General features: G+C 37.1%; 1 protein-coding gene across 2 annotated transcripts in view; it reads right to left on the bottom strand.

Annotated features, from left to right (window-relative positions):
* The window catches only part of LOC112142554 (gamma-aminobutyric acid receptor subunit beta-2), a 59,776-nt gene extending 52,024 nt beyond the window's left edge, over nucleotides 1-7,752 (bottom strand). The window contains exons 1-3 of one of the 2 annotated variants that reach the window (XM_024265994.2): nucleotides 6,716-7,752; nucleotides 6,484-6,581; nucleotides 5,894-5,961 (exon numbers count right to left, since the gene is read on the bottom strand). In XM_024265994.2, the coding sequence (XP_024121762.1) occupies nucleotides 5,894-5,961; nucleotides 6,484-6,581; nucleotides 6,716-6,774 (225 nt within the window). In that variant the 5' untranslated portion in view covers nucleotides 6,775-7,752. Of the gene's footprint in view, nucleotides 1-5,893; nucleotides 5,962-6,483 lie in introns of both variants that reach the window. The other variant, XM_036215180.1, reaches the window with a different exon arrangement.
* Nucleotides 7,753-13,380: the final 5,628 nt, after the last annotated feature.

The following is a 13,380-nucleotide window of genomic DNA, read 5'->3' as shown; positions in this document are numbered from 1 at the left end:
TGATAAAATAATTACAATAGAACTTTTTCTCAATAGGAAATTAGTCTATCGCGATGGACTTTTATTTTGAAGGATCAGACAAACGGTAGTTGTAAACATATTTTTTCTTTCTTTTTTTAAGGAAAAAAAGTTGTATCCATTATCCTCATAGATTAGTTGTTGCATCCCTACATTCATTAAACAACTGGTATCGTTAACATTGTTTTGATCTTATTAGGATGATCATTTCATCACCACTCAGACTTCATTGTTGGTGGGTATTAAACTCCTGCAGGGAAAACCTATTCAACTTTTTAGCTGAAGCCAATAGCTAAATAGTCTGAAGTTTTGTCTATCTCAGCAGTGGAACATATTCAGGGTGGCTATAAAATAGATTAAGGCATAAACACAAATGCAGACTTGAGATCATTCATCATCTCACAGGATATTAAATTGTATCCTGTAAGTGCTTTCCCAAACTTCCTTCCGTACGCATGGCAGTATTGAATTACCTAATAGCCGGCAAACAGCGCCTCACAGAACGCAGGTCTGGCCTACAGAACATTACGAATGCTTTTTTAGCAGAAACGCTGAGAGGTGAAAAACATAATGTACTAAAATGAGGGTCTGTGAGTTTTGCCATCCTCTAACAATCAATAAAGCTCCTCATGACCTTTATGTGCGTCAGTATTAGTATTTCTGCCTTCTGGAGGAGGACGAGAACTATAGTTCATCCTCAGACAGCAGTATTTCTCTGCTAGCTAATAATTCAAGAGTCAGAAGTTTGCCTAATATCAAATATTTTTAAGTTTAAGGGCACTGGAGTGAATAGAGTCCAAAGAAGATTGCCGAGAGAAAAGAAAATTACATCTGCTCTACAATACTTAACATTGTTTTGAATCAGTGCGTGACTGAATGTTTGCGGAGCTGCTTGAATAGAGGTCAGGAGTCTAGCGGAGAGTTCGGTGTGCACCTCCTCTTCTGAAATGTCCACCTCTGAGTCATGAAGACGAAGGACCCCAGAGGTTTTAGGTGCATGACCTTCCCTCCAACACCATCGCTGCTTTTGACTCTCCACATGGCGACGTGTTAATGTCAACGCTCTCCCTCCTCTCTCCAGCCATCGTTCACTCTTCTCTTCATGTCTCACACACACACTGGAGTGGACATTTTGACCCGTGGGTCTCACACAATCTATCCCTTTGCACCCTGGCAGGCCTGAGATGTTGGTTTCAGACATTCAGAAAGCAGTGACCTTTCATGAGTGTCAGAGAAACCTCAGCCGCACTGTCTGGATTCAATGTCAGACTTAATTGACGTGTAATGGAATTTTCAAAAGCTTGGTTTGTGGTTCGGTAAAACACACACATATATATATATATATATATATATATATAAAGCAAATGTAAACTCTTCATTACATTTTATTTGAAGGAAATATTATAGATTTATCTCTCTCTCTTTATCTTTATCTCTCTCCATCTGTATTACTCTATATATATCTCAGGGTATCTCTCTATCTATATTTCTATTTCTCACTTTCTATATCTTTCTTTATCGTTCTATATCTCTATATCTTTCTCTCTCTCTCTCTATCTCTGTCTTTATAACTCTATCTCTCTCTATCTCTATATCTCTCTATGTATTTTTTCTATCTTTATCTCTATTTTCTCGATATGTCTCTATCTCTAAATCTACATCTATTTATCTCTCTCCATTTAGTTATCTATATCTATATCTCTATTTCTCTATCTATACATCTTTCTCTATTTTTCTATCTCTTTCTACTTCTCTCAGTGTATATTTCTATCTATATCTCTACCAATGTCTCTTTATCTCTGTATATGTCTCTATCTCTATCTCTATAAGATTTCCTGCAACTAAATGTAATGAAGAGTTTCCAATAAAGCAATCCAATGTGCTTCAACATAACCGTAGTTTATGTTACAACCCTAAACCAGAGAGGACTTTGTAAAGTCCCACTCTAATCATCTTTTCATGGATAGTAAAAACGTTCCCATCAGTCTTTTAGTTATGATTATGCAGTTTTTAGCAAAAATCAAAAAACCTGTGTCGTTTTCTGGGACATAGTTTCTGCAGAGTGGCAGTAGTTCATCAAAATCGGCCTCTGAGTTGTGGGCGGGTCTGCCCTCCTGCTAGCTTACAGCCCCATGATGTATGATGACAGAAAGACTGAGGATCAGCCTGAGCTCAATTGACTGTTTCTTTCATATCTTTAGAATTTTTTGCATTTAACAAGCTGTTCCAACAGTCCCTGTGTTGCACCCAAAACTCACCATAGACAAAAAATAAACAATAATACTGCCAATGCGAGGCAAAGCATTCATGTCCTGCTCTAACATTAAGACAGAAACGGACTCTGTTGTGACGTCTCTCCATTACCCTCAACTTTGAGACCATTCACTCTCTGAAGACAGACCGCCGGGTGTTTCTGCCCATGCACCAAAATAAGTGGCTGACAGAGAGCCAGATGGTGTAGAGGAAATGGAATAACGGAAGGGCTTCTACACCAGCTGCTGTCCTGAAAAGTGGTTACATTTCTATTAGGAAAGAGAGCAGATCAAAGATGCTGACACCATTACAAACACACATGTAGCCTCTTCCTTTTATGAGACTCCAATGGGTCAGGCGGTAATGAGTCCCCTTTCACATTAGAGAGTGTTTAGATGGCCAGCTGCACAAAGGAATGGGATGATCAAAGAAGCTGCGCGGCTCTGGCATTGTGTGTTCGGAAGAAAAGAATGTTTTGTGCCTGTGACCATATGTGTGGGTGTGTGTATGCATATGAAAGTTTTGTGTTTTCTTTCTGGGCGAGAGACCACTACAAACACACACAGTCAAGCACAGTGGGACAACCAATGACACATGGGTAAATTAGGTCTCTAAAATACATTTACTAACATATTATCCAACTATGTGGCATTAAAGCTTTTGAAGGAACTCTGAAGAACTAGTGTAGATGAGCGTTCACACAATAATCAAATGTATTCAGCCATAAGATAACTTATATTACTGCTTTTAAACACCATTTAAAAATCAATTTGTGGAACAAAAATAAGTAAAATTTGTATAATTTAACAGGGAAAATTCACACTAATGTCAATATATAGAGAGATTAACCGAGAGGAGAAAACAAACTAACAAAAAGAGTAAGTGACAAAAAAGTGTTTTGCTTTGGAGTACTTAGGAAAGAAATGAAAGTCTCAAGCAAAGAGGCAACGCATGCATATAATGTCAAATATGCATCTTGATAGTTTTTATTATGCTAATTATTTGTAGTGAGTCTCAGACTATACTGCCCCTAAATGTATTGTAACTAATGCTGGACGATATGGAAAAAAATCACTATCGTGATACAGATTATCTTATATCACAATAACGATATATATCCCAATATACAACAATAAAGTATATTTTCAGTTATTCTCTGAAAAAAAAAAACGACAAATATCATTACTTACTTTTTTCTGTCTTTATTTTTTCAAGTAACATGTTACTGAATAGTTAGAAATGAAATCACTTGTTTTACCCTCATGCTATCTTTGGGGTCCACATGACCCGACCCCTATATTGACATGTTATCCCTCCCATGACAAAGGTGGACTGGACTTCATTTTTGTCATTGAAAACTGGTGAAAATCGAAAATCATTGAAAAAAAACTTTATCTTGTAGACTCCAGAAGAAACAACTCCCAACATCAACAAGTCTAGGATAGCTGCAGTGCACAACAGCTTCAAGTTTCTTAGTAGGAAAAAAAAATGCTCAAAGTTCAGGAATAAAAATAAAGAAATAGAAACGATAGAAGAGAAATGGCACGATAGAAACTTTTTTCTATCGCCCACATGATATATATCATCATATCTCCCAGCATTAGTTGCAACTGCACAATATTTTAGCAAATACACTTATGCTTCCTCATGATTGTCATGTAAAAAAATGCAAAAAACATCTAAACATTTTAAACTCTTTGCCCAACAAGACTGAATCTGGTCAATTAGATGAGGCCTAACATGAAATGCTCCTTTTTTTTCTATGAATGGCTAATTGAAAGTGAAGCTTTGGCGCAATTTCAATAAGGAAGATCTACTCTCCCAGGTGTGCAGGGCGTTCATCACTACTCTCACGTCATCAATTGGTAATCACGGTAGCCAATAGCGAAGTACTCACTCACTTCACGACCAATCACAATCAAATGTCTACCTTTAAATTCAGTGACGTTTTGTTTTTCCGCATTGCAGACATTGCGCCGGCCCACCTCCTCCCCTTCTCCCCCCGGCTTGACTGGCGCTGCCCTGTGTACCACCATCAGCGTCTGGGCTCTGGTTCCAAGTGTCCTGTGGCTCCGTTTCTTCCCGAATCCCGCGTGGGGGATCTCTTCACTTGGTCAAAGATCATCATATCAAGCAGATTTCTACAGCCAGAGCCCAATCGCCAAAAAGACCTATTCTGCAGCCTGCTAATTCATCACAATTAAAATTTTCTACGCAGTTCTGAGTTCTCTCCTTATTGAAGACACGTTTGTACATAGTTATCACTTTTGGAACTTATTATTTTTAATAGTCCCCTTCTTTTCTTCAAGAGAAAGTATGTGAACCCTTCAGGAGTACCTCAAATTCTGTGCAAAATGGACACGATTTCACTTTAAAGAAAAAAAAAAAAATCGAAATCGAAACAATAGAGAAAACATTGCCTGTTTAAATCACACCAATTTATGCTTTCATGCTTTTATTGAACACAATCATGTGTCCAGTTTATGCACAAAACCAAGTAATTCCAAAGGGTTCACATATTTTCTACTCACTATAATATATATTACTGAATCTATCATTTCAAATATTTAAATCACTAATGAGCTGTCTCTGTAGGTTCTTATGGTTTAATCTGTTAAATTTAGCCTTTTTTTGCTTTCAAATGTTGGGGCTCAAACAAGATCTTTTCCTATATATATCTCTTAACAACTATAAACCTCCAACCAAGTAAAAGTTTTGCCCCTAAGAGAGAAGCCTATAACATCTCCAGATGAAATCCTTGAGATAAACCAACCAGTTTTCTCTCAGTTCTCACCAAGAGCCGCACAGCCTTGTTGCTTGACCTCGAGCTACTCAGCTTTTAAAGTTGCCTTTTCAATTATTTTTATATATATTTCAAAGCACATGCAGGTGCAAAGTACCTCCATTTGTGTGTTATTAAGCAGCATATTTACCGCTGAGTACTTCATTCATACCATTTGATGCAAAAAGCCTGTCATTTACTTCCTTATCTCTGAAACACTGAAATGAGTTCACTTAAAGGACACCTGATAAATGATGCAGCTTTCAGAAAATGGCTTTCCTGCCGGAGTGGATCTCATTCATGTAAACAGATCCTTCAAATGAAATGCAAATGAAAAGTGAGACTGTAGAGCGTTCATTCATTTGACCATATATAGGATTTTTCTTCACCTTTATGCCGTTTCATCACAGCTGTCAAAGAGTGACCTTCCACTGTGATTACATTCAGCCTTTCTGGGAGGTGCAGTTGCACAGTCTCATCACTGAGAGGTGCACTTGTATGTAACTTAATCTGCACTCTTTACATGCACAGTTTTTAATTCTTCTGGTGCCATAAATTCATGCAAATTTCCTAAAAATCATCAAAGTTGAACATTAAGATAAATATATGAAAACAAAAAGAAGATGTGTAGGGATAAATATATATATATATATGAGAGCAAAATGTCATAAAAAATAGAATTAAAGTTTCTAAAATGCATTTGAAAATGTTTTGGAATTTAGTTTAGATCCCACAGCCCCACAAAAACAGGGGTATCCCTGGTGGTGTCAGGGGTATTTCCCCTTAAAGTGAACGCATAACAGTCAAAAACAGGAGACAAAAAAAAAATGGCCCACTTACCATATTGACTTCTGACACCATGTCTATGCTTGCTATGTCTATATTCATTCCCACTCGAACTGGTGGTCCTAAAACGGACGGTAAACAGGAGAAACACATCAGGTCAGAAGCATTTCTGGCTCACAGGAACCACTTTCTCATTAATGAGTGTGTTAATTGGAGCACAGATTAATAAAAAAAAGGGGGAATTCAGTTGCTGTCAACCGGGATTAAATTAGATTAGAAGCTCCGACCTGCAAAAAAAAAAAAAAAAAAAGTATTTCCTCTTTTAAGAGTTGTTGACTCAAATAAATAAATAAAAATCCAAATAATGATTATATTTATTGAAATGTTGACGAAAAAATACCACACATTGTCATTGCAGTAACTCATAAATAAAATAATTAAAGAAATAAATGAGGTGGCTGGATTTTCTTTCTTTTTTTTTGTGCGTAAAATTCATCTTGGAGCCATATCACTCACTACCTCGGCTTGTTTTGATCCCACAAAAGTCCGGCACGTCTGCACACGTCAATGATCACTTCAAATTAGGACAAATGTTTGTTCAATCAAACGTTGCGCGCAATCTGAGGGAGAGTTGGTGACATTACCTCCGAAATCTGGCCTCAATCGTATATCATAACCTTTCAACAGCCTATCCACCGTCTCTTTGACCAAAGGCATGTTGCTGGGGTCATTGACACCGACACTATGAGGGGGGAGAAAAGAGAAAAAAGGGGGTGCACATGCCTGTATCAACGGTATCACGTATTTCCATGCCATCTGCAACAGCTTCACACTTCGCAAAATGAGTGAAGCATCGTTTTTTACCTCTCCACTTACCTTTGAGTGCGCGCCACCGCTACTACGAAGAGGAGGAAACAGACGCAAAGTGTCCTCATGCTTCTTCTTCTTGGGGAACACTACGACATTTAAAATGATATAGTTGTTTTTTTTCTTCCTTCAAGACAAACGGGGTCTAACTTATTCTTGCCAGTGCAGTAATTCCAAAACCGGGCGCATGCGTATTCCCCACTACAACATCAAGAAGGAGCAGTGCTGATGGCAGATCCAGACTCGGAGGAAATTTAAAGGAGACTCATGACTTCGAGAGCACACGGGGGGGTTTCCCCAGATTTCTGCGTGTTTGTTGAAATGTGTCAGTGCGGAGAGGGTCACTGTTCAAAAGCAAAGGGTTACAAAAAAATAATAAAATAAAAAAAAATTGTGGGTGGAGTCGTGTCTTTTCCAGTGGCTCTTCAAAGATCTGTCCGACAACTGGTCAAGCTGTCGCTGAGCAACGCTCTTAACTCCGCTGCTCCAGCATGGCTGCTCAGGGGGTGGGGAATCCCGGCTGAAATGTACACCAGGAAGCTTTAATTATAAACTAATTAAATAAATGAATACAAATCAAACATATAATGTTCATAAACACTGCTTGAATTTGTTTAATTTGATCAAAAAAGAAAAAAAGTAACAATTAATACCATTTAATAGTTTTTATGGTACATAATATGCATTTATTATACAATAAATACATGTGTAGTGTCTACAAAACCAAAAAAAGCCTGGAACTGCGCGCGTTTTGGCACTGTCTCTCTCCAAGGTGCTGAAAGTGGTCCCACTCGCTCCTGGACGCTGTGATGAGTTCTCTCCCCTTTTCTCTTCCTCCGCTGGGGAGCTCGGTGCCAGGAATGTATCATTGCACCAACAGTTGCTCACGCATCGATCTCAACTCATTCGTGCTCCTGACGTAAGCGTTGCATTACACCCTGAGAGGCGCGCTGGCCATGCAGCGCCTCGGGGTTGCATGGAGCGGAGCTGCCTGGCTGCTCTCAAGACTATTTTTAAGCCACATCATGCGAGCTCTGCACGCTAGTGGCCGGCTCCGCGCACAGCACGGCTCTGAATGAGTGAGCGTGGACGTGAACAGACGTGAGAATGAGGTGAGGCCCGCGTGGAGGTCCCACAGAGACTACTACATCTAAGAAAGGGCAGGATTCAAACCAAACGGGAGGTTTTTACTCTGCTATGATGCATTCTTGGACCCAACCATAATGTATTAAACATTTAGATGAAGCAAACTATCGTCCTGAAGGTGGCGCTGTATTTCAAATAAGCATGAATAAAGGCATACAATTTAGTCAAACTTCAAAAAAATGTATTTTACATCATATTTATTACTCATGTGCAAAAAATAACATTTAAATACATCAATTATTTTGATAACCACATTTAGTTGCTTACCTTTGTCAATCTTTTTTTTTCATTTATTTTATTTTATTAGAAGATAGTTACATTTTAAATGACTCAAGTAACCCTTTAGCATTAACAAGACTTAGAACGACAAATAAAAACTTGATCTCAATGGAAGTATGGACAATTTTAGACACTTTGCATTCGGTTAATTTTGTTTCCTGTCACTTATGATTGTTTTCTTTTTTTTTAACTTTTATTTAACCGGGGAAATCCTACTGAGATTACAACTCTCTTATTTCTAAAGAGCCCTGGATGAAGAAGGAGTCATTCAGAGACATATACACCTATGGACAATCAACAATAAAACAGAGATTAATAATAATGTCTTTAGTTACAGTTTCTATGGATGCTCATCAAATAATTTAAAGCTCAAATACTTGTATATAAAAATGTGTTACATTTTAATGATCTAATTGCATCTGATGCCAAATTTCCTAATAAATTCCAAATCATTCTGGTGAGTAAACGTTTTCATGGTTATTTGATGAATGCAAGACAACCACATCTGGTAATTTTTTATTTTTTTTATTTCTCAGGGACTGTGGATATTAAAAGAATTCCATGCAAGGAACCAGAATTAGTCCAGCAGCTATTTGTCATCTGTCGTTCCTGGGAAGATGCTAAAATTGTCAACTTAAAAAGCTTAAAATGGAGTATAGGTCGCACTTTTGGGTGAAAAATCTGACGGTTCAGAACAAATCCACCAAGCCCAGCATAGCTTAAAAAACGAATAAATAAATAAATACAAGAATACTAATCTTTTTGTTCTGTTGAAGAAAAATATCAATCCGATTCTCTTCCAGGTTTGCTTTGGACGACACTTCTTCTTATTACTTATTCTTATCAATACTTATCCTCAAATGCAGCTCCCTCTAGTGGTTGTTAGAGGAAATAATAGGTGTTTACTAGGAAAATGATAAATATATGAGCCTATGTCTAAAAGAAAAAAAAAAAACACAAAGAAGTCACACCCCTGGCTAAACTATGAAAAAACACGACTTATACTCTAAAATACAGTAATGAAATTAACTGAATTACAGTGAATAAAAGGATCAAATGAAGAAACCGTATATGAGCCTTAGACAAATTTAACTTTTTTAAAGTTAATTTTTCTTGCTCTCCCACCATGTAGCCCTACCTCACCATTTTGTGTTTCAACCTTCTGCATATGTGATCCGGTTCAGTCTTTTCATCTGCAAACAAGGCATTTGATGTCTCCACTTTAGTGCCAGTTTTCCATGGTTTACCTTCTAGTTCCAGCTTCATCGTCTGTCCAAGTTTCAACTTTTGACTGTTTTCCAAGGCAAAAGTCACATTGCAAACCAAGTTTCTTCCCATTGACCACACTCCATTTAAAAAAAACACAGCTGCAAAATACACATACTTATATACTCACCTCTTATTTCACCATAGTCCTCCAAATCTGAGTTCTGTTTATCTTCATAACTGATATGAATCCATAAACAATCCCTGGTGCTTATCCTTGTTAGTCCTTGGGTCACAGATAAGGGAAGAGTTTAAATATCTGCATTTGTTTTGTAATTGATTTTTTTTTAAGATAACAGATTAATACTAAAAATAAAACCGTTTTCTGTTGTCTGTTTAGACTTTGTTTCCAACCAGAGGTTGAAGGGAGGTTTTAAAGCTCCCAGAAACCCCTGCTCCAGTAAATTCCTGGGTGAAATCAGTTCCTCGGTTTGCCTAAGGAGTCTTCCTGTTTGTTGGAGGCTGGATTTTCTCTGCTTTAGTTGATTTCCTTCCCTTTTGTTGTTACATTGGATCCTGTGGTGTACTTCCTGTTTGGTTCCTTTCATAAGATACCATTTAAAAAAATCTCTACTTGAGTAGTAGTTTTGTTTTAGGGTTGCATTTCTGTTATCAAATTTACCTTTGAAAAATCTGTGAATTTATGGGTGTATTGAGTTTAGAAAAGTATGTTGATCTGGACAGAGTCTGTTTAATTTGGTCCAGATCGAATCCTGAACCCTGTGTTTGGTCTGTAAGTGGACATTTCTTTTTACAAACAAAGCTTGTAAACAAAACCACGTGACAAAAAATTGGCCAGGAATTATGAGGGTGGGGCAAACCAATGACAGAAAGAACAATGGAAATCCTAAGCTTTGCTACCCTTGTTGGAATAGTTCACTTATTGAAACTTTATATTTCACTGACCAGTTTTGAACATCTGTATAAAGGTCAGGTACAACGGTTATTTTTTGCTTCTTTAGCGATGTGTGTCACGATAAGTTATATTAATGAGCCTCCATTCATCCAAACACATTTCAATGAGTTACCGTGTCTCGTTGCTCCACTACTCTGTTTGCATCCCATAATGCCCGGCGATACGGTGGTCATTTTGGTTCAGTTGTTCCACTCTGTGTACAGAGTCTATTCAGACTGAGGAAAGTCAGAGCAAACCAGAACTCAGTCTGATCACAAATGAACTCAGACCACCTCAAAGATGGCTCCAAGAGCGGTTCCTGGTCCCAGTTTAGAGTCCACTTGGGTGTATTCAGAATGAAAATTTGTTCCGGATTATCGGGGTAAACAGACTGGTTCACTTTAAGTGAACTGAGAGTGTCCTGTTTGAATACACCCCATGATTAGTCGGACGATGACACACTTTAACAGTCATTTGTGTTTATTACACTGAAAAAAGTGAAACGTTGGATCAATTAACAAAAATTCTGAAATTTGTTAATTTCAGAATATTAGTTTTCATTAACTAAAAAAAATGAATTAATGGCTCATTTACAATGTAATAAAATAATAATAATAAAAAAAATAAATGTAACAAATTACAGAGTTTGTGAATTGATCCAATGTTTCACTTTTTACAGTGAAGTTTGGAATTTGTTTTCCATCAATCTCTTTATTTTTTAACCATCTCTGTTTTTAAATTATTTGTGTAACTTATTTTTTTCCCTTTCTCCTGAATCAGGGAGGTAAAACACATCAACTGCATTATGGGAAAGGTATAGAAACTGTATATAGTTACTCTGCAACACATTTGAGATCATTTTTGCTTCATCTTTATTTAACTCAATATTTCATAGAATATAACCCATGGAGAATGTTGCTTGTTTATGCTATGCACAAACTCGAGCGCTGACTGCACGTCAGACTCTTTTGCAAAATCATCAACCAGCTTGTCATCGTTACATAAGTTGGTGAGTTGCTTGTTCCAGCAGTTCCAATAGGTATTATTACACCAGGTTTCAAGCCATGAAATCTCTTGGCTCATTCCACTTCTTTTCATTTTTCTTTAATTTTCATTAAAGCATGAACAGATGGCGGAATTGTGTGTTATTATAATGTAGGACTTTGCCAATCACATGGGCACAAAAGGCGGCCCGGTTGTTCCATAACCTTCAAATGTCAGTGTGTGGGATTGTTAACATCAATTAAAAACTGGGACTGAGGCAAGAAAAGGATTGTTTTGACCTGCTCTGCTGTTAATGCCTGATTTGCTAAACAGTTTAACATTCCCAAAGGGGGTGCAGCTCTTTAATTTATTTATTTATTTATTTTATTGTCTGCATCTAATTTCCCTTTGCATCCTTACACTAAAGTAAAAATAATGACTGCTTTTTGACCCCTTTTTACCCGGCTCTGCAGTTCTGCCTGAGCTGTGTTAATGATTTCCCATCTAATGAATAAAAACGGTTGTCTGTCAAAGAACGCCTTTTGCTGTTTATTTTGGTAAACAAGGTTGGAGGTTCTACAGAATGGTGAATAAACAGGAAGCAGCTTCTGATCTAGATTTGTGCATCAGTTGGTGCATAAGTGAGAATTGTGCCTGAACACAGATCTCAATATCAGCAACCGTGACCTTGACATTTGATTTTTATCACAATTTTAAAGTGACTAAAGGGTAACTACGTGATTTAGATGGATATAAACTTAGCTTTAAAGGGGCTTCAGCCAAAGAGGGGACAATCTTTAACCTTTGGATGACATGAACACTGACAGACTGTCACTTTAGTAACTTTCTGAGTGACTTTTGACAACACATTCCTTATAATAAACAAGTCCACATTTCAAATATAAGGTTTATATCTTCTCTATCTGTCTCTATGTTCTCTAATTCCTTAGTTTTGATATCTCTTTTAATACATCTGCTAGTATATGGAGCTATTTTGGGGCCATAAATTCACTTACTAGTATGGTGCCAAATTGGGGCCATAAATGATTGAAACCCAAAATTATTGGTGCTTGGCAAAAAAAAAGTAAAATGTAAAAAAGCTTAATTATTTTCAGCTTCGAATGTTCTGATTTTAGGTTTCAAAACTCAAAATAATGCAAGAATAAGGACGATTTTATGCCTGTGTAACACGATTTTTTTTTTTTACTTTTATTTAACCGGGGAAATCCTACTGTACGCGATAAAACTCTGTTTTTTATACATGTTTTGGGACAACTTCAGACTATGATAGTACAGACTAAACAGCCATTTTTTGACCGTAATTATCAGAGTCAGTGAACGCACCGGGACTGAAGTTACCACCCTCATCGGTTTTGATTGGTCCTTCGTGTTAGCCCCGCCACAACGCGCCACAACTGGGCCAAAAAAATGAAATTTCAGATTTGAAAATAAAAAAAAAAAGATTTGAAACTGAAAAAAAAAAGTTTTGAAACCTAAAAAACAGAACATTTGATGCTGAAAATAATTAAGTTTATTTTAGATTAGCAAAAAGTTTTTAACATTTTATATTTTGTTGGGCCAAACACCATTAGTTTTTTCAAAATACTTTATTTGAGTTTCAAATATTTATGGCCCCAATTTGGCTCCATACTAGAAAATCTTTCTAAAACGTTTGACCCCATTTTTAAAGTCTTTAAAGATCGAAAAAGAGCTTTTATTAATTATAACCTAAGCCTTTTTAGATCTCTGCTGGTAAAGGAAGGGTGTGGATCACCATACAAAGTCTGATAACCTTCTCCTGCTTGTGGTTTCACTGTGGAGTTTGCACCTGGTCTGCTCCCAGCAGGTAACACCTCCTGTGGATTGACAGGCTGATTTCCAGCCAGCCCTGCAGAGACGGATTGGAAATTTACCAAAGCACATGGCCCACTTAAAGAGTAGTGGTTGAATCCTCTTGTCTTGCATCTCATTTGGTGTTAAATAACCTCCAATATAATTATAAAAATACACAAAACCTATTACAGTATGTATTTTGAAATGAATACAATTTATTAGCCAGCGATATTAAATGCATTCCACGTTTGTCTCTTGATTTTGTTTTAGG

Source organism: Oryzias melastigma, linkage group LG14, assembly GCF_002922805.2.
Source record: "Oryzias melastigma strain HK-1 linkage group LG14, ASM292280v2, whole genome shotgun sequence".
Taxonomy (NCBI): Eukaryota; Metazoa; Chordata; class Actinopteri; order Beloniformes; family Adrianichthyidae; genus Oryzias; species Oryzias melastigma.
This window is presented reverse-complemented; position numbering and strand designations above follow the sequence as displayed.